Consider the following 25,101-nt stretch of genomic DNA (forward strand, 5'->3'; position numbering starts at 1 on the left):
TTCAGTTCTTTTCCTTACATGGTCTGATTCCCTCCTGTCGCAGTTTTGCTTCCTCTTCTCCTTCCTTTCCCTTTCCAGGCACAGGGCTATGGGTGGACAGGGGAAAGGATAATTTTGAAATTCCATTTTCCACAGTAACTGTCCATCATCTTCCCACCTCTTCCTTTTTTGTGTTGTTTTGGATTTTCCTTTTGGGTCCTTAGTCATAATTTTTTTCCCCTCTTCAAGGCTTGCTGCACACTTGAAATGAACAAAAAAACCCCACACATTGGGTTTGTAGCCTTGGGAATTCACCCCTGGGATTTGGAATCCTGCTTCTGCACTTTGGAGACACTCTCGAGGACCTTTTTTTTTTTTTTTTTTGGTGCATTTGAGTGCAGGACACAAAGCTCCTGTCAGGAGCAGGCTAAACACAGCCCTGCAGACACAGATATTTAGATATCTGTGAAACAGCAGCAGAATGCCTCTTGTTATCCATCAAATAAAAGGACTGGTGGTTTCCTGACTGGATTTTTCCCACTGCTGCCTGCCCAGTTATTCCTGCTCTTGCCCCTGGACCAGCACAGGATTTTCCAGCTCTCTGCTCCATTCAGTCAAGCTGAGGTTTGCTCAGGAGGAAAGACAGCCACAGACTAATATTAATTGGCTCCCAACCCACATGGTCCAAAATAATGATTCCTTTCTTAATCCCGGGGAGTTGAGCAATTTGTCTCAGTCCTGGGCTTTTCACATTTGCCCAAGGCCAGAAATATTCCTGAGAAGTAGCCCAGAAACAGAGGCAATTCAGTGTATTTCCCTGTCTTATGAGCCTGGCTCCTGCAGATCTACCTAAGGCCCATTAAAATGCCCATCAAGGTGGGCCATAAATCCATGGAAATGATCCAGCCCTGCTGCTTTATGTCCAGGCTGGCAGCTGCACTTGGTCAGTCGAAGTTTCGGATCAGTTTTTAAGGCTGCACTGGAATTTTTATGTTCTGTCAGCACAAGGAGGGGCTGGCACAGCAGAGCAATGGGGAAGGGGGAATTTGGGAAGGGAGATTTGGATCCCACCTGTGTGAAAGGGGCTGCTCCAGCACTGCATCCTTGGGAAGAGAAGGAAGGAAGAGAAGGAAGGGAAGGGAAGGAAAGGAAGGAAAGGAAGGAAAGGAAGGGAAGGAAGGGAAGGAAGGGAAGGAAGGGAAGGAAGGGAAGGAAGGGAAGGAAGGGAAGGAAGGGAAGGAAGGGAAGGAAGGGAAGGAAGGAAGGAAGGAAGGAAGGAAGGAAGGAAGGAAGGAAGGAAGGAAGGAAGGAAGGAAGGAAGGAAGGAAGGAAGGAAGGAAGGAAGGAAGGAAGGAAGGAAGGAAGGAAGGAAGGAAGGAAGGCAAACCCCCTGTGCCACGTCAGCTGCTCCCAGCCCATCTGGTGTCTGGGTGGTTGTACCCAAGACCCAGATTCCAGCAGTCCCCAGAGCCCCAGGTTCCAGAGATGCCGAGCTGTGGCAGCATCCCTGCCAGGAAAACAGCCAGACTGCATCAGAGGGGGAGGAGCGACAGCAGAAACAGGGTGGGACCCACGGCAGAGGCCTTAATTGAGACCTAAGGACTAATTACACACGGCAGCTTTGGCAAGTGCAGGGAGCATGGGAAGCAGGGATTTTTGGAAGCTGTCCCACAGACAGGGTGGCTCCAGAGGGCTGGGCTGAGGCAGGATGGAACAGGGATGGGATGGGATGGGATCTCCTGAGCTGGGGGTGAGGGCTTTGCAGGGAACAGAATCCTGACTAAAGCTTTTCCTGCTTTAGGAAACAGCTCAGCTCCTTGCACAGCTCCTGAATGACTGCAGCAGTTGTGGGATCATCGAATCATGGAATGGGTTGGGCTGGAAGGGATCTTAAAGCTCATCCTGTCCCACCCTTGCATGGACACCTTCTACTGTCCCAGGTTGCTCCAAGCCCCATCCAACCTGGCCTTGGACACTTCATCAAGGGATCCAGAGGCAGCCACAGCTGCTCTGGGCACCCTGTGCCAGGGCCTGCCCACCCTCACAGGGAGTGGCAAATCCTTCAAAACATTGAACAGAAAGATGTGAACTTACCCAAGTGAGAGGACAACAGGGTGAGTGACTGAGCAAGCCAGGGGATTCCTTCCTGGATTAACAAGAAAGGCTTTGCTTTCACTTTTCCCAGATCATCAATAAATGCTCCATTTTCTCCTCTCCCAGGTTATCAATAAATGGTTTGTTTTCACCTCTCACCTGTTATTTTGTGGGGAAGGTCCCTCCCTGCCAGCCATGTTTTTATCTCACCAATTAAAGCTCCCTGTCAGCTCTATTTAATCTTCCTTCTGTCCTAATGAGCCCAGCAGATCCCAGCCCTGCTCTCTGGAGAGCTGCATCCCTGGGGATGGCCCTGTCACAGCAATACCCAGGGCACCTGGAATTCCCTGCACAAGGACAGCCAGCCCTGATGGCACCTCCAGGCATCACTTGGCTGCTGCAGCACACACTTGGATCCCATCTGCTGTCCCCAAGGACACAGCACTGCTCTGCTGGGAAGGAAGGGATGCCTTGAGGAGGGGCTGAAAAACAAAGCCTTGGAGCAGCCCACTCCTTCCTGGCCTCAGTGAGGTCTGCAGGTGGACATTTCACTGGTCATCAGGAGGTCACCTGCAGGACAACTGGGCCAACAGGGGGAAAAACTGAACTGGGACATCCCACAAAGGCAAAACTACAGTGGACATGGAAAAGGAAGAGGTTTCTGTGAGTGCATCTGACAGGTAAGGCAGGAAAGGATTCCCAGGTTTTTCCAGATATCTCAGAGCTGCTGGTGCAGATGTCACAGCAGGAACTGCAATCCTCATCCACACCAGGAGGAAAACAAGAACACAAACTGGGATGGGATTTACTGAGCAAAACAAGGCGATATAAAATAAAGGTGATATAACCAAGTGAGTTTATTGTAGGAACACCTGGAGACACGTCCTGCCCCAGTCAGGAATCTGGGACCAGTGAACCATTGTCATGTGCAGTTTGTCCAGACAGACCCCAAACAACTTCTGAACAACAGAGTCAGTGTTGTACAGCCCAGAACAAGCAGAACAAGTGCTTGGACAGCAATCCTGCTCCTCAGGAGCCTCCCAGAGCATTCCCAGGAGTACCAGCAGCAGATCCAGAACATCCACCCAGGATGGTCAGCCCAGAGCTGGGAAAGGCTGGAGCCAGGATGGACATGGGGCTGAGCTCAGCAGGGCTGGCCACTGCTCCCAGCACGCTCCTTCACTCCTGGAGCAGCCTCAGGACGTCTGGATGGGATCTTCATAGAAAGTCTTGGCCATGGCATGAGCCACCTTGAGCACCTTCTTGTCCTTGGCCTCGGGGCCCATGTGGCTGCGGGCCAGCCCGAGCCAGTACTGCTCTGTCCTGGCCAAGTACTGGGCCTGGGCCTCCCCAGGCTGCACTGCTGGGTGCTGCTGCTCCCCTGGGCAAAGAGAGGGACACAGAGGTCACACACAGCTCACCAGGGCCACATCAGCCAGGCCACGTGGGGCTGAAGGTAACAGCCTGGAAATCTACCAGCAAGCAGGAAAATTCCTCTTCTATTCCAAGAGCAATGTGTTAGGAAAGCTGCTTCTGCTGGAAACTCACCTGGATGCCAAGGAGACCTTCCAGGCTCCCAGCAGAACCAGGCACTGCACTAAAGCCCACTTGAGGTTAGAATGGAGACAGCATTTGTTAGTAATTACCTTCCTCATCTTCACTGTCCTCTTCAGAGCTCTCCTCTTCTTCTTCCTCCCCTCCCTCTGCACCTTCCACATCATCATCCTCCTCTTCATCTGACTCTGATTCCTCCAGCCATTCCTGGGTTTCTTTGATGAGAAAAGAAAGAGAAGAGAGGTCCAAAGAGATAATTAAGGTCCAAGGAGATAACTGAACTACCAAGAGCTAATTCCAGGTAATGCCCACGTGCTCTGCAGGACCCAAGCCCTTCACTGCCCTGAGACAGTGGGGACAGGCAAGAGCATCCCAGTTCCCTGGAGGAGTGGACAAGGCTGGCACAGCAGGATTCCCAGGATGGCTCATGCCACCACAACTCTGTTTGCAGCTCTTGGATTTCCAAATCACAGGGCAGAGCTGACTGTACAGTGACCCCAAAGCTCTGGGCCACACAGGTAAGACACTTTTTCCCATCCAGGGAAAACCTCCACTCAAAGGCTCTCCACCACCCCTGAGGAAGCCCCAGAGTTGCTTTTTTCCCCCAGTGTTGCTGCCCTGAAGGCACAGGGAGAGCTCCCAGCAGCAGAGCTTACTTGGATCCATCTCCAGCAGCACCTTCCACTGGTCCATCCTGTGCAGGTCGATGCTGTGCAGGTCACTGAGGGTCACCTGGCGGTCACCCACCTCGAACATGCCCCCGTACACGTAGAGGACCCCGTGCTTCACTGCCACCATGGCACTGGAGCGTGGGCACGGCTCCACGGGCTGGCCCAGGGCTCCACCTTCCTCCTCCTCATCCTCCTCCTCCTCTGAGCCAGACCTGTCCTTGTCCTCTGCAGCTCCAGGGATGACCTGCTTGATGGTCATGACGGTGCCATCTTCTGCCACCACCTCCTTGACGATCTCCAGGGGGCCCTGGGGAGGTGGCAGCTGCAGCTCCTCCCCTCCAGCAGCCTCTGCCTCAGCCTGTCTGCCACGCCTGCGCTTCCTCCTCTCTGACTTCGGGCCCTGAGAACAGGAATTGAAGGAGATTTTGTGGGACTGCATGCAGCTAACAGCAGTTCATAGAGACAGCACGGAGGGAAGGAACTGTTCCTATTTTTCACCACAATTTAAAGTCTCAAGTGATCAGTGCGGTTCCTCCTACAGCATGAGCTTCTCCCAGCCTACAACAAGGAACAGTGAAGATCCTGGAGAATCCAGAGTGTGGAATTGCTCCCTCTGTTAAGAGAGGAGCAGCTCTCCTGCTCCCAGGTGCCACAAACACACAAAGGCCACTGTTCTGTGACAAGGGAAAGTACCCCACGATTTCCTGAAATCACAACAATTGCTGGGTGCTAAATTACAGCCCATTACCAGGCAGCACTCCAGGTCTTGGAAGAACTCTCTGAAAGGGCTGGAAAACAATCAGTTTGGGAAGGCTGAAGCACCCAGCTGAGTGGCTGTTTGCCTGTTATTATGGGATCGACTTCTCCATTTGGAGAACAAAGCCAGGAAGGGGCAGGGGGAAGGAGAAGCTGAACCAGGTTTGCACCTCCCTTGGCCTGTGAGAGTGGTTCAAACGTAATCAAAGAGCTGAGCTGAGCTCTGAAGCTCCTGGAGCCAAGGTTAATATTTCATCTCTTCTGGTAGCTCATCAGCACTGGGGAGAAAAGGGAAGGGTTTGATCCCGAAATCTTTTCACAGCAGCTTTGAGTGAACTCTCCTCATGTCAGACTCATCTGGCCTGGAGAGGGCTTTCAGCAAAACACCAGAAATATGTTTTCAAGCTGCTTTGCTTCATTATGCATTCCACAATAATGGGGCAGCCTGATTCCTGGAGGAGAGGGATTGCTCAGGTGCACCCTGAGCTACCAGAAACACAGGATTCCTTTAAAGAGAGAAAAATCCTTGCTCCATCCCTGGAAATGTCCAAGGCCAGCTTGGAGCAGCCTGGGCTCATGGAAGGTGTCCCTGCCCATGGCAGGGGTGGAATGAGAGAATCTTTAGGGTCCTTTCCCACCCAAACAATCTGTGAAATCTCAAAGAGGCCAAACCAGCCACAAGGATGTGCCAGGTGATGAAACGAGCGAATTATTTAACCCAGACCTTGAGCTGTGCAGGGAACCAGCGATTCTTCCCGATGTCATAGAAATAAAGGTCATTGAAGAAGTCCCCCTCAATGCTCTCCTCCTCCTCCTCATCCTGCACCCCCCCAAAGAGGAGGCAGCGGTTGTTGGGAGCAGCAGCCACAGCAAAGCCAGACCTGGGGCTGGGCTTCACTCCAGAGGGGCTGAGCCGACTCCAGCTCCACCTGTCTGCAAGGAGAGAACAAACGTGAGCAGCAGCAAAGGAGAATCCTGGCTGCTTTGGGTATTCCAAGGCTCTCAGAATTCCAGCAGGCCTTGGGAAGGCTGAGCTGGAACAGAGGCTGGGCAGAGCTACAGAATAAAGCAGGGATTTATTAAAAGGATCTCCTCAATGGATCCACCTTGGGCAGCACAAGAGCCCAGCCAGGGCTGCACCCAAGGTGAACCAAAATGGTCCCAGAATGAACCCAAGGTGAACCAAAATGGCCCCAAAATGCACTCAAGATGACCAAAATGGTCCCAAGATGAACCCAAGATGGACCAAAATGGTCCCAAGATGGACCAAAATGGTCCCAAAATGCCTGAGCGCTCCTGGGGTCTCTCCCTGGGATCAGTTCTGCTCCATTTGCATCTTGCAGTTCATTGTCCCATTCCAGCTTTAGCCCCTGCAGTCCCATCCTTGTTTTTCTCTCTCAGCCCACGGTGTTTGTGCTCCTGGGCTGAGATTTGGATCATTTGTCCTTGGTGCCCAGCTGGAGCAGGAATTGTTTTGTCTCCCTGCTCTGTGCACAGAGCTCAGCATCCCCTGATGTGAACCCAGACCCACACACTAAAGCAGCACAGAATCTGAAAAATAGAAAAGCCAAAACCTGAGGCATCAATTCCATGCCCTGTTTTGGAGAGTCTCGTGGCATTTTCAGGGTATTTCCAGAGCTTTCTGGAGCAAGGAGACTCTTGAAAGTGTCTGCACCTTTACTGGAGGGTGGAGTTCAGACAAGGCCTGATCAGATGCAGCCTTCAAGCACCAAAAAACATCCCTCAGTTATCCCATGGAGCCCTCCCACCTTCCATCAGTTCTCTCCACCTCTTCTGCCACCCTGCACTGCTGCCTTATCCCCAAAAATAAACACAGATCATCCCAAAAAGCCCCAGCCAGGCTTTAAAAGAGGGCTCAGCAGCAGGACAAGACTTGTGCTCTATCCCTCTGCTTTTCTTCAATCCCTTCTACTCTGACTTCAGAGCAAATCCCTGAAATTCAGGCTGGGAGAAGACTGCCAGGCCCTGTGCTTCTGAAGGAACTGCAATTCCAGCAAGATAAAACTATAAATAGGAATAATGCAAACAGGGCCTGGAGTCCAGACAGTGCTGGTGACCAACCCTCCTCCCCAAACCCCATCCCAGACAGTCAGGTTTGGAGAAATCAATCACAATTTTAACATATTAGAAATTCAGCTCCAAGAAAACTGTCCCACTGCCTGAGTCAAGGAGGAAATCTCCTAAGGAAGGTGATGGAATTCCTATTCCAATCCAAGATAACCAAAGAGCCAGCATGGATCAATCTGTCCCAGAAGGATTGTACCCCATGGAATGGGCCCAGCCGGGAGAGGGGAGAGCTGAGTGATTCTCTGTGTCTTATCTCAATCCATGAGTCTCCCATTGGATTTTCTCTCCCTTCTCCAGCTGGGGAGGGAGGGATGGAGCAGCTTTAGCAGGTCCCGGGCATCCACCCAGGAATACCCCACCACAGGAGAATTCTGCAATCCCAAAGATTTTCTGTTGTGAACAGGAAAGTGCTGATCAAAATGTCCCAGAAACAGGAATTTGGAAATGTTGTTTTAATTCCCCCCCCACATACAAACTGGGGAAAAAAAAAATCACTAAAATCTCTTTTCCTGAGAGAGAAAATCTCATTTCTTCCTGAACCAACACTGGGGCACAGAGGTTATCACTGAGAGGGGAATTTGGTTCCAGGTTTTTTTGTGTTATTCCAAGGAAGGGAGAGGATTTGCATTCCCATGGCAGTGCTCACCTTCCTCCTTGCCTGTCCCTTCAGCCTTCAGCAGGAACATATCAGTGTGCAGGGTGCCTTTGTCCACATCTTTCTTGACCCTCTGCAGGGAAGGGAAACACAGAGACACTCAGGAAACAGCTTCAGCAGCCAAACCACAGAGGGATCCAACTGGAAATGCAAACACTGGCTCTGGGCAAGGAGAGGTCCCTCTGGAGCATCAGGCAGCTCCAAACCATGGGATTCAAAGCAGGGATACTCCCTGGATGTGCCAGAATTCCTGGCTGTGGCAGCAGGAAGGGCTCCCCAGGCTGCAGCACGGATTTCTGGGGCTGTATGGAGACTATGGGATTCAGGAATTCTGGCACCCAGAGCAGAATAAATTGTCACAGGGGAGTAAAACCAACTGGTCTGTAAACAAAGGAAGGGTGGGCAGCACTGAGGGAACAGAAGAGCCAAGGTCCTGCCTTTCACTCTGCCCCAGACAGGACCAGGTGCTCTTAGGGCTGATTTAACTCCTGTAAAAGGAGAATTCCCACCCCACAGTGGGACGTGACAACTTTCCAGGGCTTGCAAGGCCCTCTGGGATGCTGCCCTGGATGGGGAGCAGCTCTGATCTGCAGTGGCCTCACGTGGCCCAGCCCTGTGAGCAGCCCAGGCTGTGGGTCCCTGTCACCCCCCTGAGGCAGCACAGGAGGGGCAGAGGTGACAGCTCGGTCCCCCTGCAGCTGCAGCTTTGCCACAGCCCTGAGCAACAGGTTCATCCTCCCAAACAGAAGCAGAAACTCCACTCCCATCCCTGCAAAAGGCAGCAGCAAGGATGAGGTGAAAGCTCAGCAGAAGCCATGAAATGCCTGATTTTCAGTGTGATCTCCCTGCTCCTCTCCCTGGATTCCAGTGCTCATGGCAACAGCAGCATCCCAAGGCAGCTCTGTGCCACACCACCACAGGAGCTGTGTTAATAATGTCATTAGCCAGCCATCCTTCCTGCACAGCTTCCTTGTCATTCCCTTCCTCCTGGCACGAGGAACTCTGCTCCCTGGATGGCAGCAATGCATCCCAGCAGTGCATCCCAGCAGTGCATCCCTGCAGTGCATCCCTGCAGTGCACCCCAGGCTCCAGCCCTCAGCAAGATGAGCTCTGTGGAGACCACAGGATGCAGGAATTTTGGCACCCAGAGAAGAGAAATAAATTGTCACAGGGGATTAAAACCAACTGGGTCCAGCACTCTCCTGCTGCACAGCTGTAGCTGGCAGGTTCTGTTGGTGCTGCAGGACTTGGTACCCAATTCTTGGGACTGGTGCTCAGTTCTCAGGGAGAAGAGAGGGAAGTGTGCTCCAGGCACTGCACAACTCCAGGCAGGTGAAGTGTGAGGAGCACAGCACTGCCTGAGAGGCAGGAGAGCAAACACAGAGAGAGCAGCTGGCTCCACAGCCATCCAAGCTGTGTGGAAAATCCACATTCCTTTCTCCTGTAGTAAACACACTGTGTATGCACCATGACAAAGCTCCCTGGGCTCAGAAAACCCCCATGAGGTGGAGTGGGAGTCAGTTTTTGTTGTCAGAGGCAATTCCAGCTGCTGGAGAGATCCATCCCCTCCCAGGCAGGACAAGTCAGCCCTGAGCAAATCCTTCCATCACTCACAAGAGTGAGTCCTTGTCCTTGGTGCTTTCCAGTTCCAGGTGTTTGTTTTCCAGGAAAAACTGGCTGGGGTGCCCACAGTGGACAGTCTGTGCTTTGCACATGCAGGCACAGTGGGGAGGTGCAAGAGCTTTACAGGCATCAGCTGGAAATTCAGCTCTGCTGCCAGCCTGCAAAGGAACTGAGGCACAGAGAGCTCGAGGGGGGGAATCAGGATTCTCCAAAATTGTCTGATAGGAGATCAACAGTGCTGAAAAACATCCAAATAGCAGAAGTGTTCAGCAGGCAGAGCTACAGAGGGAACCAGTCCCACCAGACCTTACAATTCAGGCACTTCCACATCTCCCAGCAGAATCCACTTCAGCTTTGTGACAACTAAAAAAACTAAAAAAACCCAAAACAACACCACAGCCATGTCTGGCATCCCAAAGCCCTGCCCACGTGAAACTCCACCCCTCCCCTGGCCTGTAGGCTGCACCTGCAAGGTGGAGCAGCAGCAGCTCCAGCCCCTCTGTTGCCTAGCAATGGAGCTTCAGCCAGCCCAAAATGCAGCTCGCTGCAGCAAGCCCCATCCCCAGCACAGGGAAGGGCTGAGGACATCTTTAGGATCAGCAGGAGAGCAGGTCTGAGCTCCTCTGGGCATTGTGAGGTCTGTTCTAGGCAGAGCTGGCAGCACGCACAACATCCCTTCTGTAGGAATTGCAGAAATTGTCTTTATCAGGCTGCTGATGGAACAGGGACAGAGACATCATTGTGCTGAGAATTCTGCTCTTTAAAATATCAAGCAGCAGCATCTCAAGGCAGTCACACCCAGGCTTGGAAAGCTCCTTTTTCACCATTTGCAGCCTGGTTTGCTCAGGAAAATCCACAGCAAAGGTGTGTGGGGACCAAGGTGCTGGCCTTGGCTCTGCAGGTCCTGCAGTGCCTCAGAAAGTCACTCCACCTTTCCTGCCTCTATTTCCCCAGCCAGGAAAGAGACTTTTTAATCATGTCCCATGCAGGGCATGGGACTGCCATGTTACTGAGAGGAGACTCTCCACATCACTTCTGCAAGTTCAGGAAATCAAAGCAGGCTCCCAAAACTCTGTTCCTGCCTTCCCAGCTCCCTGCCCATCCCTGGACAGCAGCACCAACCTCCTCCAGCAATGTGACAGCCAAATGATGTCCCTATTCAAAAAGAAGAGCTATTACAATTTTCCTCCCCTCTTCCCTTCAAAATTTCCTATCCTATGTGTGATTTAGTCCTGCCTCTCCTTGGAATACTCTGCATTTGATGAATGGTGCTTTGCTTGGATATTTGCCTGGTTTCAGGTGTAGTAATGTCTTCAAACTCCCCAAAATGTCTTCACATCAGCCCTGACTGGAGTATCTGCCCCTGTAACTGGAGACAAGGGGTGAGTCCTCTCCTGCAGCTGCCCAACTCCAATTAAGTGTTGTTTTCTCCATGTCTGCCTTCTCCCAGGAGCATCCCAGGCAAACACATTTTCTGCACTTCAAAGCAAACGCAGACACTCGGCTCCACAATCAGCTCTAAGTGAAGACACAATGAGAATTAAATAGCCACACATTAACAGAAGTGGGTCTCTCCTAGAGGGGCCATATCCTGCTGAATTTAATTTTCAGGAGCATGCTGAAGGCTGCAGAGAAAATTCTGTTCAGAGCTTTGGCCAGTTTGTGCTACAAAAGCAGAGCCTGGCAGGAATGGCCCATCAGAGGGAAGCACACAGAGCTCTCCACAGGACAAAGGAAGGAGACTTTTAACATCTGTGAAAAATGTCTTGTTTTAATGGAATGTCTGTTTTGCTTAATGGAGTGCTTGTTTTAATGGAAAAGCTGTTTTCCAAGCTGCAGAGAACTTCCCCCAGCTCCCATCCTCACCCAGTGCCCTGCCAAAGGCTGAGGTCAGCTTTGCATTCCCCCATCCCTTCTCCTTCATTTTTATCAGCTCACACCAACCCAGAGCAGCAGTGGAACAGAACCAACTGCAAACATGTGAGACTTTCCTATCTCCATGGGGCACCTGGAGCCCAGCTGCTGCCAGGAGAGCTCCACAGCCAGCAGAGCATGCAGGCTCCTGCTCCCTGCCCACCCTCAGGAGCGGGCACACGGCACAGGCAAGGGAAGAGGACAAAGCCCTTTTGGGTGGAGAAGGCTCTGTGTCGTTCCTGCTGCTGAGCCCAAAGCTCAGGCCCTGAGCAGGCACAAGTGCTTCTAAATATACAGAGAGACCAACTCCCCTCTCTCCTCTCCCTGCTTCCCTCCTTTGTTCATTTATTCCCCTCAGAAGAACAAGGCGTCCTCCTCCCCTGCTGCCTTTCCACGGGAGCAGCAGGATCCAGGCCTCTGCCTCATTCCCAACATGAAAAGCTTTGGCAGGAGCCTTCTGCTCAATGAAACACTTCCTTCCTGCTGCCCAGCATGGACAGGGATACCTGCTCAGTGAGGAATGTGCTCTCTGGTATGAATTCCCAGGATTAACAGAGCAAGGAGCAGAGCTGGGGGAGCCTGGTGCTTGTCAAAAGTCTTTTTTGGCTTATTGAGTTTGCTCCCTCACCTCTGCCACTGATGGCACGAAATAAAAGTCTCTTGGCAACTGCTGCTTTTAACCTGCAAGTGCTGAAGCACAAAGGAATACCTGAGAATGCTTTAAGTTGCCAAAAAAATGTCATTTCTCCCAGTTGCTTATTCCTCCCTCAGTGACATCAATTCCTTCTGTTGGATAAGAACAGCAGGGAAAATAAAGAAATCATGTGAACCAAGATTAGCCCCTCAATCAGCAGAACTGCATGAAAAAAAGGCAGAATGAGAAGATGCCTGTTTTGGTTCCCAGCCTGTGGACAACACCTGCCACCACAGTGTCCCCTACCTGCTTGGAGTAGCCCCCATAGATGATGATGTTGCCCTCAGGGGTGGGAATCATTTGACAGCCAGACCTTGGAGCAGGCCCCATCCCTGCAGGAGCCAGCTTGCTCCAGGTGAAGGAGTCCAGGTTGAAGGTGTACACATCGTTGTAGTAGATGAAATCTCTGCAGAGAGCACATGGGGACACTCAGGACAGGGTAAAACAGCATTTCAGAGCTCTGCTCACAGCCCCCACTTCCACAAGACAAGGATCTGACAAGACTGAGAGGCTAAAAGTGCTGGACTGAGCTTTGGCTACAAGGATGGGCAGCTGCTTCAGTGCTACAATGATTTCTCCCACACCTGAAGACTTTAAATCAAGATCCCTTGTCCTTCTAACCCAAAAATCCAGTTCAGTCCCAGTCCTGCTGAGGATAACGCTCCCATTCACACCCAGATTTCTGTTACTGGTGAAATTTTGTTGCCTTTTTTTAAGGAGGACTCAAACCCCCAGCCACCCCAGCAACCCACCTTGCACTCTCATGGAATCCTCCAAAGACGATCAGCTGCCTTTTGCACGCAACCATCCGATGTCCACTTCGTCCAGAGGGCCCTCCTGGTGCCCTGAAACACAAAGAAATTCCATTTCTCAGCAAAATCCCCTGCCCTGGGAGTGCCTCAGGCCATTTTTACTGCAGTCATTGGCAGCTGAGCTGGCTGAGCTCAGCCTCTCCTGGAAATGGGCACCATTGGAAACGGGGCTGCCTCAATCCACGGCTGCTTTTCCTCAGGACAGGATGGGTGCTCTTCAGGAACTCTTGGGACTGCACAGGCAGTTCTATTCCTAGAGATAAACCACCCTAAGAGCACCCAGAGTCTTTCCAGTGATGACTCAGGAGCTGATTCTTCAGGAGAGTTTAATGAACAGCACTTCACAATTGCAGGGAAGACACTCCAAACTGAGATGTTTTCTCCAAGCACCAAGAGACAAAGCCTGGCTCTGACACCCCCCTCCCTCAGTGTCTCAGGAAATCAACACCACCTTCACTCATCCACCTGCAGTTTGGGTATGACTCCAAGCCAGTGAAAACACTTCATGAATTACCCAGATTTCCTCAAGAACAAAGGCACTGCAGCAAAACAAGTCATCATTGTCAGCATGATCCCACTGAAGGAGGGCAGGGATAGATGGGATGTTGGGAAGGAATTCTTCCTGGCACAGCTGTGGCTGCCCCTGGATCCCAAGGCCAGGATGGACAGGGCTGGGAGCAGCCTGGGATGGTGGAAGGTGTCCCTGCCCATGGAGGGGGAGGAATGGGATGGGATTTAAGGTTCCTTCCAACCCAACCCATTCCATGACTCTGTGACTCACTCCATGACCCTACGCACTCAAAAGCAGCCACACACTCCTGTTCTGCTCTTCCAAGCTTTCCTGACCTTGCAGTTAAATGTGCAGCTTCCATTTCCAGGAACAAGCAACACCCCCTCCATGTGTCCCATCCACAAGGCTCCCGAGGAGCTGGGCAGCTGGACACCACCCCACCATGGATCCACCCTCCTTCCCCACCTTCACCCCCAGCATCACACAAGAGACAACAAAAACAACCCCAGCAACTTTCCAACAGCCAACTTTAGGCCAAAGAGGGTTTGCTGTGTGTTCTCTGCCCCCATGGATGAATCCATCCTGTTTTCCCTCACTGAGGAGTCTCCCAAAGCTCCCAGCTGGCACCACTGGGCCCAGCAAGACTCCTCCACCAGGCAGCCCTAGGGTGTGGAAGTGATTGCACAATCAGGGCCTAAATAAATAAAGCTGAAAACAGCAGCAAAACCTAAAGCCACAACCCCCTGGCCACACTTGAAGTGGCAGCAGGGAGCTGGGAATGTGGTGATGGATTTCTGTGGAGAGAGAGAACGAGGGCCCTTATTCACCATGGAAAATGACAACCTCACCCTGGTGATAATGAGAAACTCCACCAGAAGAGCAGCGTTTGGGGAAGACTGAATTAATATTGATTGCTGGGACTCTTTATTCTAACAGAGAGGAGGTTTTTCCAAGCATTTACTGGATCTTTAAGTATCACCCTGCAGAACAGCACCTCTGGTATTAATTTCATCAAGACTTGAAATCATTATTTCCTCTTGCTGTAACAAAGCTCCTGTGTCATTACTCTAAAAGATGGCACTTTTTAAATCATCTTTTTATTTTTTTAAGGGGAGGATGAATTAAACCCAACATGAGCACTAAAATCCGGTTCTCAGAGAATATCCTGTGCCTTGTTTCTCAAACAGGTTTCCTCGGAGTTTAAAATCAATAGAAATTTATTTATTGATGTGTTTTAATAAAGCTCCCACCAATGCAGATTTAACTCCAAGGCACAAATGGCACAGTGAGGCAGGACCTCATTCCCACTCCAGGAAGATCTTCCTGCAACTTGTTTCCCAAACACAAACTCTTCTCTTTTACCTCTTTCAGTGCTCCTGGTCCCAAAGAAACATTTTGGAAATGGCTTCCCAGACTTTGTGATTAATGCTCTCTTTCATGGGGTTGACACCAGAAGGCAGACATGTAGGAGGGAGCTGTAAATTCTCCAGACTTTTTTTAAAAATAGATGAAAAACCCTGGCTAAGGACTGGCTCTACACATGTACAGCACGAGGCTGAGCTGAGCTGCTCCATAAGGAATTTTCTTTTGCCTGTGGAGTTACTCTGGGATTTGTAGTAACAAATCAGAGCTGAATTCAGCCCCCAGATTCATGAATTACTTGTCCCAGTGGCTACAGGAGTTACCTCTTCATCCACAGGATGCTCAGGAGAAGCTTGGGAGTGCTCAATAATAATAAAAGTGGGGATGAAGAGAACATTCCATCACAGGGGCACTTGAGGACAGAGCACTTTTATCCTGCAGAGGAAGGTGAACTCAGGATTTGTGTTGTTTTACACCAGTGGCACACACGAGGTCCTGTCCCCCCATGTCTGGACACTCAGGTGGAAATAGAGAAGGGAAAACACAACTGGCACAGAGCCCAGAACCCTCAATTCCAACCCCTTGCAAAGTCAATCCACTGCTGTACACCTGCATCCTGATCTACCAAAGAACAAACTCATTTCTGGGCTGACAATCTACCTGATTTACACCAAAACACCCTTTTCTTTAAGCACCTCCTACCTGCTGTGGCAGGACCTGATTTTTCTGGTGAGCAAGGAGAGGCCTCCATCAGACCCTAACCCTGTGCTGGGCCATCCTCCACTGCAGGGACTGCTCCAGTTCAACAGACACTGGTGAAACTGGGAAATTTCCAGCAGCACATCCCACTAAATCCTACAGGAAGCATCAGCAGCATTTCAGAATGTCAGTGAAGGGAGCTGCAGGGGAGGGATGTGGCAATTCCCAAGCACAAGCCCCAAGGATGCTCCCTGCCTCTCCCTGAGGGAGGGCACTGGGACTCAAAGAGCTGACTGGGAATGTTCTCTCTAGGAAGGAATGAGGCAATTAGGTTAAAATATTGCTGCTCCAAGGCAGGGTAAGAAACAGTTCATGGACTGAGGAAACCTCGAGCATCACACACAAGATAAGGTGGCTGCACTAAGTCAAAGTCAGCTGCTGGCACGGCTTCTAACGGGCTGGGATTTGCTGTGTTTGGATCATCTTTGTGCATGCAAAATGCAAGGAAAACACAGCTAAATCCTGCTAAATTTAGCAACGTTTAACTCTGTCAGGCAGCCTGCCACCACTGTGCTCTGTGCTAGGAGAAAATGGAGCTGCACTTGCCCAGCACAGGGAAGTTTTCAGAGTTAGTCAAGGTTTCCTCTTCCCAAGTCTTTCAGAATCGAGCCCCTCATGGTACCAGGATGGTTTGTGGCAGGAACTGTAGGCCAGGAAGGACAACATCACTGTCTGGAATCTGAACTGGGGGGCTGGAATAACCAGATTTCCTAGAATTTCATGTTTATATCACAGCAGGGTCATCTTGGACAAACCAACACATCAAACCCACCTGGAATGTGGCACTTGTGACCCTTCCCATGGGAACAGAACCAGAAACTTTGCCTCTCTTGTCCAGGCATTTCTTAATGAATAATTAATTGTATTACTTTATTATTTGCACTAAAATGACATTTTCTAAACCCCACACTAGTCTGTACCCCATGTGTGTCACCTGGCATTTATTCAGGTAACACTGGCAGCACACTGGACACATGGAATTATTCCTTGGTCTGTGTGAAGGCTCTTGGCACCAGGAATGGCTCCTCACCGTGATCCCAACAAATGGGAAATGCTGAAGGAAGTGAAGTGCAGCACGTGCCACGATCAGAGTTTTAAAAGAAGCAGGATAAAATCCCTTGTAGGAGTCAACAACCACCTCTGCTCTTTCCTCTTCCCCTTTCCAAGCAGCCTCCTGACCAAGATGTGGATGGAAAAGCAAAGAGGCAGCAGAACCTGCCTTTTTGTGCTCAGCCAGGTCAGCATTAAAACAAAGCCATTCCCTCCCTTTGCCTCATTAAAGCAGCTCCAGGAGCAGCCCAAGGATGGGGAGGGGATAAGCTTTGTCTGATTCCAACACTGGGACCAGGGCATGGGTGTTCCCAAAATCCCAGCAGGGCTGAAGGACAGAGGGCCACCCAAACGAGGCAGGAAGCTCAAATGGAGAAGACTCCAAATTCCCATTGTCAGGCACTATCAATGCTCCCACTCTGCAGGGAGAGGGAAAAAGGTGAGACAGGCACAGTGAGACACTGTGAGAGCTCAGCATGGAGCCCCTGGCTCCATCCCTGCACAGCTCATCCCAAAGCAGCCTCAGCTGCTGTGCAAGGAGAGGCAGGCACAGCTGACAGACCCCACACCCTCTAACAGGGTCAAATGGGATCAGCCTGGACAGATTTGGTGCTCCCATCTGAAGGAAGAACATCACTCCTAAGTGAGCAAAGGCTGCTGCTTTTCTCAGAGCACTTTGAGGGTGATCTGGAGCTCCAGCCCACCCAAAGCTGTGGTCTGGTACAAGACAATCCCAAAGTCCAAGAGGAAGCCAATCCCAAACTCAGACCCAAAGCCAATCTGCTGCCTCTCAGTCCACTGGATGTCACTAGAACTCTTCTGTCACGCAAATACAAACAGGAGCAGCCAAAGCAAGGAGCCAAAGGTTAAAGAAACATCAACACAGGACTTTGGGCCAGATCCACTGAAAATATTTACACTTTCACTCCTGTCAAAAACTTTTGGCACCTGTTTCCTTTGACAGGCCTGAATTACTGCCTTGTTTATCCCGAGGAATCTCAAGGCAGCAAATGCCAGGAGTGAAGTTGGGTGGGTACAAACTGGGTTCTCCAGTGGTGTTAAAATGGGGAGATCCTTGCACTGGCCTCGTACAGCCCCCACTGGAGGAGCCCAGGAAAACAGAGCAGCAGCTTTGGACATCTGCACCTGCCAGGGTTGGGAACAGAGAGCTGCTCATGATACTCTTCCCTTCAGTTAAGCAACACCAAGGCAAACCCACACCCCAAAAATCAGGATTGAAATGAACCAGCTTTGGTCTCAAGAGACTCAGAACACATCTTTCATTCCCACTTCTTTCTAGGGGTGTCTTCTCCAACCCTCTGTATTTAAGGGAGAGCTGGGAAATCACAGCACTGAACCAGGAATCAAACTTGGATCACACTGGCACAGCTCCTCATGAGGCCAACACCAAAGAGCCACTGAACACCAGGACCTCAGGGATCAGAAATCCAAATTTCTTGGCAAAAGAACGAGGGCCCAGCACTTACTTGATCTGCTCCCAGGTCTTGGTGGCCAAATGCAGGACCCAGAGATCTTTGTAGTGGTAGAACTGCTCCCCGTTGGGAGAGGCAAACTCGCCCCCGAAGATCCAGAGCTGCCCCCCAGCCGTGGGCACCACAGCTGCCTGCAGGACAAGGGACAGCTGGGTCAGAGAGGATTCCAAAGCAGGCACACAGCTCCCCCAGTGTCAAACACACAGCGCCAAACCCCAGGGAACAGCAGCAGCAGCTGCTCTCTGGGGCTGAAGGAGGGAGAATTTGGATTAAAGAGTGTTTAGCACATCTTCCCTAGAGCAAGGGAAAGCTGGCCTAGGAGCTGGGCTCTTCCCACCTCCTGGGGGAAGTTCAAAGTGTCCTAGAAAACACCTTGGGATTAGTGTAACAAAAAATGTTCAACTCTCTCTGTTCAAAACCAAACAAAAGAAAGAAAACAAACAAAAACCCCCAAATACAGAAGGAAATGTGCAGCATTTGGGCAAGAGGGGAGACTCTTACTGCTTTGATTGGGCCATAGCAGAGAGGGTTTTTTATAATTTTTTTTTGCACAGAGCAGCACCAAAACACCTCTGGCATGCAAGATGCCAGTTAAAAGCAGGGAGAAGAGCAAGACTCCACTGAAGTTATCTGTGGTAGGACCAAGGGAGAAGGAAGGAATCCCAAGAAGGAAATGCTGTGGCTGTGCAAATTTCAATTTCTGTTTTCTCCAGGGTACCCATCACAGCTCAACGTTGGGATAATGATCTCCTTCCTCACAAGGCTTCATTCCCTGCCTGTCTCTCCCAGCCAAAAAAAAAAAGATTTTTAGCCCCACAGAGGACCATGCCCTGCCATAGACCAGCCCAAACATGAAATGATTAATTAAGAAAATCCAGGGTGTGCCTTCAGGCAGGATTTGTGGGAACATGAAGTTACCTAAACAAAGGGGATGTGTGCCTGAATTCCATGGGCATCCAGTGCTTAAAAGCTTAAAGGGAAGGTTTATGCAACAGCCTGCTCATAGTTGTGGGTGACATTTCCAAGAGCTGGCTTGAAATTCATGACAAAACCAAACCCTTTTCCTTGAACAACTGCCAAAACCTGCCCATAGCTCCTCTCACCTCAGCTCCCACAGTGGATTGTGTGTGAGAGACCAGGGTAAAATAAACCTAAAAACATGTACCTAGCAGCCACAGACACACTTCTGCTTAGCTCTGAGCTATGCATTAAATATAAAGCCACAAGGAAGACAAACCAGTGAGCTCATGAGGCTGAACTGTCCCCTGTGAAACCATAATTAATTATCAGACAGAAGCACTGCTGAAGCAGGACTCCTCAGTTTCTTGTTGTTGTAATCCAGCTGCAGCTCCTGAGCTGCTCCCTCTGGATTGAGCTGCTCGACAGCCACCTGCTGGCTGCTGGAGCACAGCTCTGAAACCAAGCTCGACTTCAAACAGCACAGAGTAGCCCAAAAAGCAAGGCAGAACCTTTCAATTCAAGGATGCACAGCTCAGAGCAACGCTGGCACTCAGTAACATAACAGAGGGATATGAACCTAACTGGGGTGTTGGATCTTACCAGGGAGCTTTGGGATGGGTAGGAAAAGGACATTCACATCCTGTATGGCAGCTTTGGGAAGGCACCAGTCACCCACTGGCTGCAGCAGGTAAGAAAATCTATCAGCTGGTGAGGGCCAAAGACCTGCAAAAAATACAAGTCTTTGGTCCAGGTTGTGCTGTGCAGGTGTTCACATGAAGTAAACAAACCCGAATTCCTCATCCTCACAAGCAGCCAGTGACCTGGATTTGCAGAGAGGTGCAGAAGAGCCCAAGTGCTCCCTGCTGGCAGCAGTGGCAGTGGCTGGGATGTTCGTGGATGAAGGCTGTGGCCATGAAGGGAACAATGGATTTTGGGCAAATTCCAGTCTGGAAACTCAGGGGCCCCTGGGATTCTGGATTTGAGCTGGTCCTTGTACAATACAGCAAAGAATTAATTTCTGAGGAAGAATCCCCCCCCTGGCTCTGCCAAATCAACAGACACAACCCCAAATCTTCACACTGAACACTGCCAGAGGACACCCAGTGAGCAGAGCACCTTGGACACAAAAGCTGAACTGACACCACTGGCACCCCATTATGAGGAGAACAGAGAGGCAGGAAACCCCCAGGAGGTGCAAAAATTCAAACCCTCCTCCCAGATCTCCTTGAGAACAATCCCAGCTGCTGCTCTGGCAGCCAGAGCTTTACCTGGTGAGCACAACGCCTCGGGGGTGGGTTGGGGATGTCCAGCTTTGCCCAGCTGTTCTTCCTGATGTTGTAAATGTACAGCTCATTGTACAGGTAGGTCTGTGAGACAGGGAAAGAGCAGCTCAGCCCAGCCCAGCCCAGCCCAGCTCTGCACAGGGGATTTGGGGTGAAGATTACAAAGCACAACCTCCTCAGAGGGCAGGGAAGGAGGACAACCAGCCCCTGCACTGCACTGCACTGCACTGGGAGGCAGCAACTCTTCCACTGGGCTGGAAGGTTCCTTCCCAAACCCTTGGTGAAGGCTTGAGATATGAGGACTTAAAAAGCTGGAGCTTAACACAGATGTTTAGGTTAAAGCTGCTCAACTCCAGAGCAAAGAACAGCTCCAGGTGGTAAAAAAAAGCAGAATTAGTTCAGCTCATCACACTCTGAGGTGGCCAAGTATCACTGCCAGGCTGGAGTTTTCCAGAGCAGTTTGTTTCCAGGAGCAAAATAACCACTTGCAACCTGCAGAAATTCAGGAAAAAAGAGTATTCCTGAGTGCAATAATCTGCTGCTGCTCCCATCTCCAAGGCAGCCAGCAGCAAAGGTGTAGAAATATCTTGTTTTGAGAAGGGCAAGAGATTCTTCACTAGTTATCCCAAATGAGGGGCAGATATGGCTGCAATTAAGTCTGGAGAAATTATGAAGCCCTGAAATATTGATGCTGAGACAATCACTCTGACTCCTTAATGGGTTCCAGAGTGTCTCCTTCCTGCCAACTGCTCAGCCATGAGACAGAGCCATGGCAGAATTAAAAGGCTATTTTGCTCTCATTCAGGGACAAATACATATTTTATGACTCTGCCTTGAATTTCCCTTCAAATGAGACCCGTGCAAATTACAGGAAAAGGAGGGAGGGGGGAGATAAAGAAAAAGAAAATGAAGTATACATTACTTTTTGGCCATTGAAATATTCACCTCCAAAAAGGATCAGCTCGTCTCTCTCAGGGTGAGCACAGAAGGAGCAGTTCAGCCTGAAAGAAAAGAGGATGGAAAAAAGCAAAAAAAAAACCCATGTGAAAGTCCTTAAAACCCTGAATCTTGGAGCCTTTAACTCAGGCACCAGCACCTCTGCCCTCCAGCCCCAAAGGTCTCTCCATCATCTGCCAAATTACTGTGCTGTGACGTTCACCCCAGGGCTAAAAACTTCTCCAAAGAAATTAGTTTCTTCCAGCAAGATGAATGGGGCACTGTCTGAGAGGCTCTCCTATTTCAGGAGCACACGTTACTCCGTGATTTAACTCCCCCTTTGACGTGAGCTCCTGAATTTTAATGCTGGGGTGGCAGGAACAAAAATTACTTTGATGAGGGCACAGAACTCTGGGCTGTCTCCTCTCCATTTATCTGTGTCATTATTCTGCACTTGCTGCTGGTCACTGCTCTCCTGAACACCCCAAGTCTGTGAACCCCACTTAACAAAGTGGTTTTCACCTCATGACACATCCTTTTGCCTCTGAATTCCCTTCAGCTTTCTAGTCCAAACCCAAAACTTCCTCTTCACTTTTATTTTCCCTCAAAGCCCTGAAATCTACCCCTGCTTTGCCTCTTTTGTGCTGATGTGATGGTTAAAAAATGGATTTTGATGCCCAAAACCAGGCTTTTGGTCTCTTTATAACCATGAACTCAGTATTCCAGCTGTTTCGTAACTCCAGATATCAGCTATACCTTCCACTCTTGGGAAATAACTTTACATAAAGAAATTACATCAAAAGCACTCCCAGCTGCTCTACAAGTGGCAGCCAAAGCTTCACACAAGCTGTCTCACCTGGGTGAGGGGGGTGGGCAGGATGACTCAATTACTTGGGTCTTTTTAGCATCCAAACTCTGGAATTCTGCTATCAGGGCTTCAAGATCCTCCTGGAAAGAAAAAGCCAGACATGAGCAGCTTGACATGCACAGAAGCACACATGAAAACAGCACTCACTCGACAGTTTCCCTTTTTTAAAAAGAAAAATAACTGCCCAAATATAACTGGAAACTCTTTTATATCCAGAAAAACCTCGTGCATCTTTATTCCCTTTCAACTTCACTGAATTAAAACCAAAATCTGTCCCCATAACTGCTGACAGACCAAGGGCAGAGGCAGGACTGCAGCAATGGGAGGTTCTGAGCCTGGGTCTCTCCTACCACCCCACTTCAGGTCACTTTGCTGAAGGTGGGCTCCAAGCAGAGATTTCCAAAGCCTGGGAATTCTGCAGCATGGAATCAGCTCTCCCTGCAGCCAGGATACTCCACAGGGGCACCTTCCATGCCTTGGAGCTTTGGATGAAGCCATTAACAGCACTTTATACCAGGGAAAAGTCACTGCTTTGAGGCTTAAACACAAGCAGCCTCTCTAGGAGTGCGAGAAATAAAGGTTCTCATGTGCTTTTAAGGAGAAAAGGATGAAGGGGATGGAAAGCAAAAAGGAGCCTTAAACCGTGGATCGGAGGGGATTTAAACAAGATTCTGCTTGGAATCAGAGAATGAGGGACCTCAAATCTCACCCATGGGCAGGGACACCTTCCACAATCCCAGCTGGCTCCAAGCCCCGTCCAACCCGGCCTTGGGCACTGCCAGGGATCCAGGGGCATCCCTGAGTCCAACTTCAAGGAGCCCTTGGACAAAGCTCTCAGGCACACTGGGATTGTTGTGGTATCTCCGCAGGGCCGGGAGCCGGACCGGATGATCCATGTGGGTCCCTTCCAACCCATGGCATCCTTCACTTTCCCTGGGCAGCCCAGATTCCTGTTGGATTCGGTCTTTTGTTCCCAACGCTGCCCTCAACCTTCCCCCTGCCCCAGAGCGGCCCCCGCCCTCCCTGGCGCCCGTCACCTCCTCCTTCTTGGCTCTGCGGGACACCTTCTTCTCCATCTTGGCCAGCGTCTTCTCGGCGCCTTTCCCCTTCTTGTCGCGCTTGCCCTTCTTCCCCATGGCGGCGGGGACGGGATAGCCCGGGATTCCAGCGGGATCACAGCGGGACGGGGCCGGGATACCCCGGGATCACAGCGGGATCACACCGAGATCACCGGGATCACCCCGGGATTCCAGCTGGATCAGAGCGCGCCGGGGCCGAGATACCCCGGGATCGCACCGGGATCACAGCGGGCCGGGCTGCGATACCCCGAGATCACGTCAGGATCACAGCGAGACGGGCCGGGATACCCCGGAATCGCAGCGGGATCACGCCGGGATACCCCGAGATGCCCCGGGACCACGCCGGACCGGGATACCCCGGAAAGCCCCGGGACGGGGCCGCTCCCTGAGCCGCGCGGCAGCGCCCCCTGCCGGCCCGGAGGGCTGATGGCGCTCAGGGAGCGCTGAGGGAGCTCCGCGGGCTGCGGCCGCTCCGGGCCGGCGTCAGGAGCTCCGCAGGGCCGGGGAGAGGGGTTCGTGCAGCCCCGCACACCGGCCGGCACAGCCCTGGCACGGCTTGGACACGGTGGGGTTGATGCCCGCCCTGAGGAGAACGTGGAGCCCACAAAATGGCCCCCTCCCCTCACACAAAATGGCCCCCCCTCAGGGGAGGGGAGGCGAGGACGTGTCTGGAGGGGAAGGTCAGGCTCTGTTCAGTGGTGCCCACGGGCAGGAAAACAGCAATGGCCATAAACTAAACCACAAGTTCCACCTCAGCGTGAGAGTGGCACTGGCACAGCTGCCCAGGGAGTTTGTGGAGTCTCCATCTCCGGAGCCATTCCAAGCATACCTGGGCATGTTCCTGTACCACCTGCTCCCTTCCAACCCTAACTATTCCATGATTCTGTGATTAGGAGGAATTTCTTCACAGAAAGGGTGGTTAAACATTGGCAGGGCTGCCCAGGGAGGTTTGGGGTCCCCATCCCTGGAGGTGTCCCAGGAATTCCTGGATGTGGCACTCAGTGCTCTGGGCTGGGGACAAAGTGGGCATCAGTCAAAGATTGGATTCCATGATCCTGAAGCTCTTTTCCAACCTCAGTGGTCTTGGGATTCTGTAATTTCATCACCTGAAACGTGAGCCAGGCCTGGGGGAGGCCCTGTGCAGAAATAAAATAAAATTAAACCACGGGCAGAGTTCCCCAGGGACTGGGGCCCTGTGCAAGTGTTTTCATTTCCAGCTGCAGACCTCGGGGAATGGGGTTTATCCAGGCCACTCTCCAAATCCTGAGTTGTTGGAGAGCCAAAAGAAGTACAGGCACTGTCAGGCAATGCCAGGCAGCTGCTTTTTCCCTCAGTGGTGGAGAAGGAATAATGATGATTTTTGTGGTATTTCACACAGAAATGCTGAGCCCAGGGAAAAGTTCCTGGGAAAACACCTGCTTTGAACACCTAGTAAGTAAGGGTTGAAATACATCTTTTAGCTGCAAGTTCATCCTACTGTGTATCAAAATCGCTGCCATGATTGTTTCTTGCAGAGCAGAAGGAATAAAATCATTATATTTTTCACTGAATTCCCACAAAACCCCTCATTTCCTGGAAGCAGGGGGGTTTCACCACCCCAATCCAGAGAGGATTTCCACTAAGGTACAGTTCAACACCCACTGAATTATCCCAAACATCCAGCACGTGCCATGGAATTGCAGGATGGATCCTTTGCTGGGAACATCCACCTACTCTTGAACCTGGGATCAGGGAAAAACGCAGCCCTGGGGCACGGAGGGAAGAGCTGGGAAAGTTATTTTGAGGTTGCAGACAATGGTCACCATGAGCAGCACTTTGTTTTTCTGTTTGTTCTGAAAACATTGTGGTTCAAGCTGAAGCGTGTCCATGTTTATGTGCAGGAAGGGGAACAGAAACCCTGGAGGCACCGGGGATGGGACACTGCAATTCCCAGATGTGGGAGCTCTGCCAAGTTCCCTGG

General features: G+C 51.0%; 1 protein-coding gene across 2 annotated transcripts; it reads right to left on the reverse strand.

Annotated features, from left to right (window-relative positions):
- Positions 1-2,901: 2,901 nt before the first annotated feature.
- On the reverse strand, positions 2,902-23,490 carry KLHDC4 (kelch domain containing 4). 2 transcript variants are annotated; one of them, XM_036390468.2, is made up of 12 exons: positions 23,100-23,490; positions 22,051-22,142; positions 21,181-21,259; positions 20,244-20,342; positions 18,010-18,146; positions 12,781-12,873; positions 12,275-12,434; positions 7,789-7,870; positions 5,779-5,987; positions 4,284-4,698; positions 3,720-3,842; positions 2,902-3,454 (listed from the first exon to the last, which is right to left on the reverse strand). In XM_036390468.2, the coding sequence occupies exons 1-12, from the start codon at positions 23,196-23,198 to the stop codon at positions 3,270-3,272; spliced, it is 1,773 nt and encodes a 590-aa protein (XP_036246361.1). In that variant the 5' UTR covers positions 23,199-23,490; the 3' UTR covers positions 2,902-3,269. The 2 variants fall into 2 exon arrangements, with proteins under 2 accessions (XP_036246361.1, XP_036246362.1); XM_036390469.2 differs by lacking the exon at positions 23,100-23,490 and adding an exon at positions 19,576-19,698 and having other exon boundaries at positions 21,204-21,259; positions 22,051-22,078.
- Positions 23,491-25,101: the final 1,611 nt, after the last annotated feature.

This window comes from Molothrus ater, chromosome 12 (genome assembly GCF_012460135.2).
Source record: "Molothrus ater isolate BHLD 08-10-18 breed brown headed cowbird chromosome 12, BPBGC_Mater_1.1, whole genome shotgun sequence".
In the NCBI taxonomy this organism is placed as follows: Eukaryota; Metazoa; Chordata; class Aves; order Passeriformes; family Icteridae; genus Molothrus; species Molothrus ater.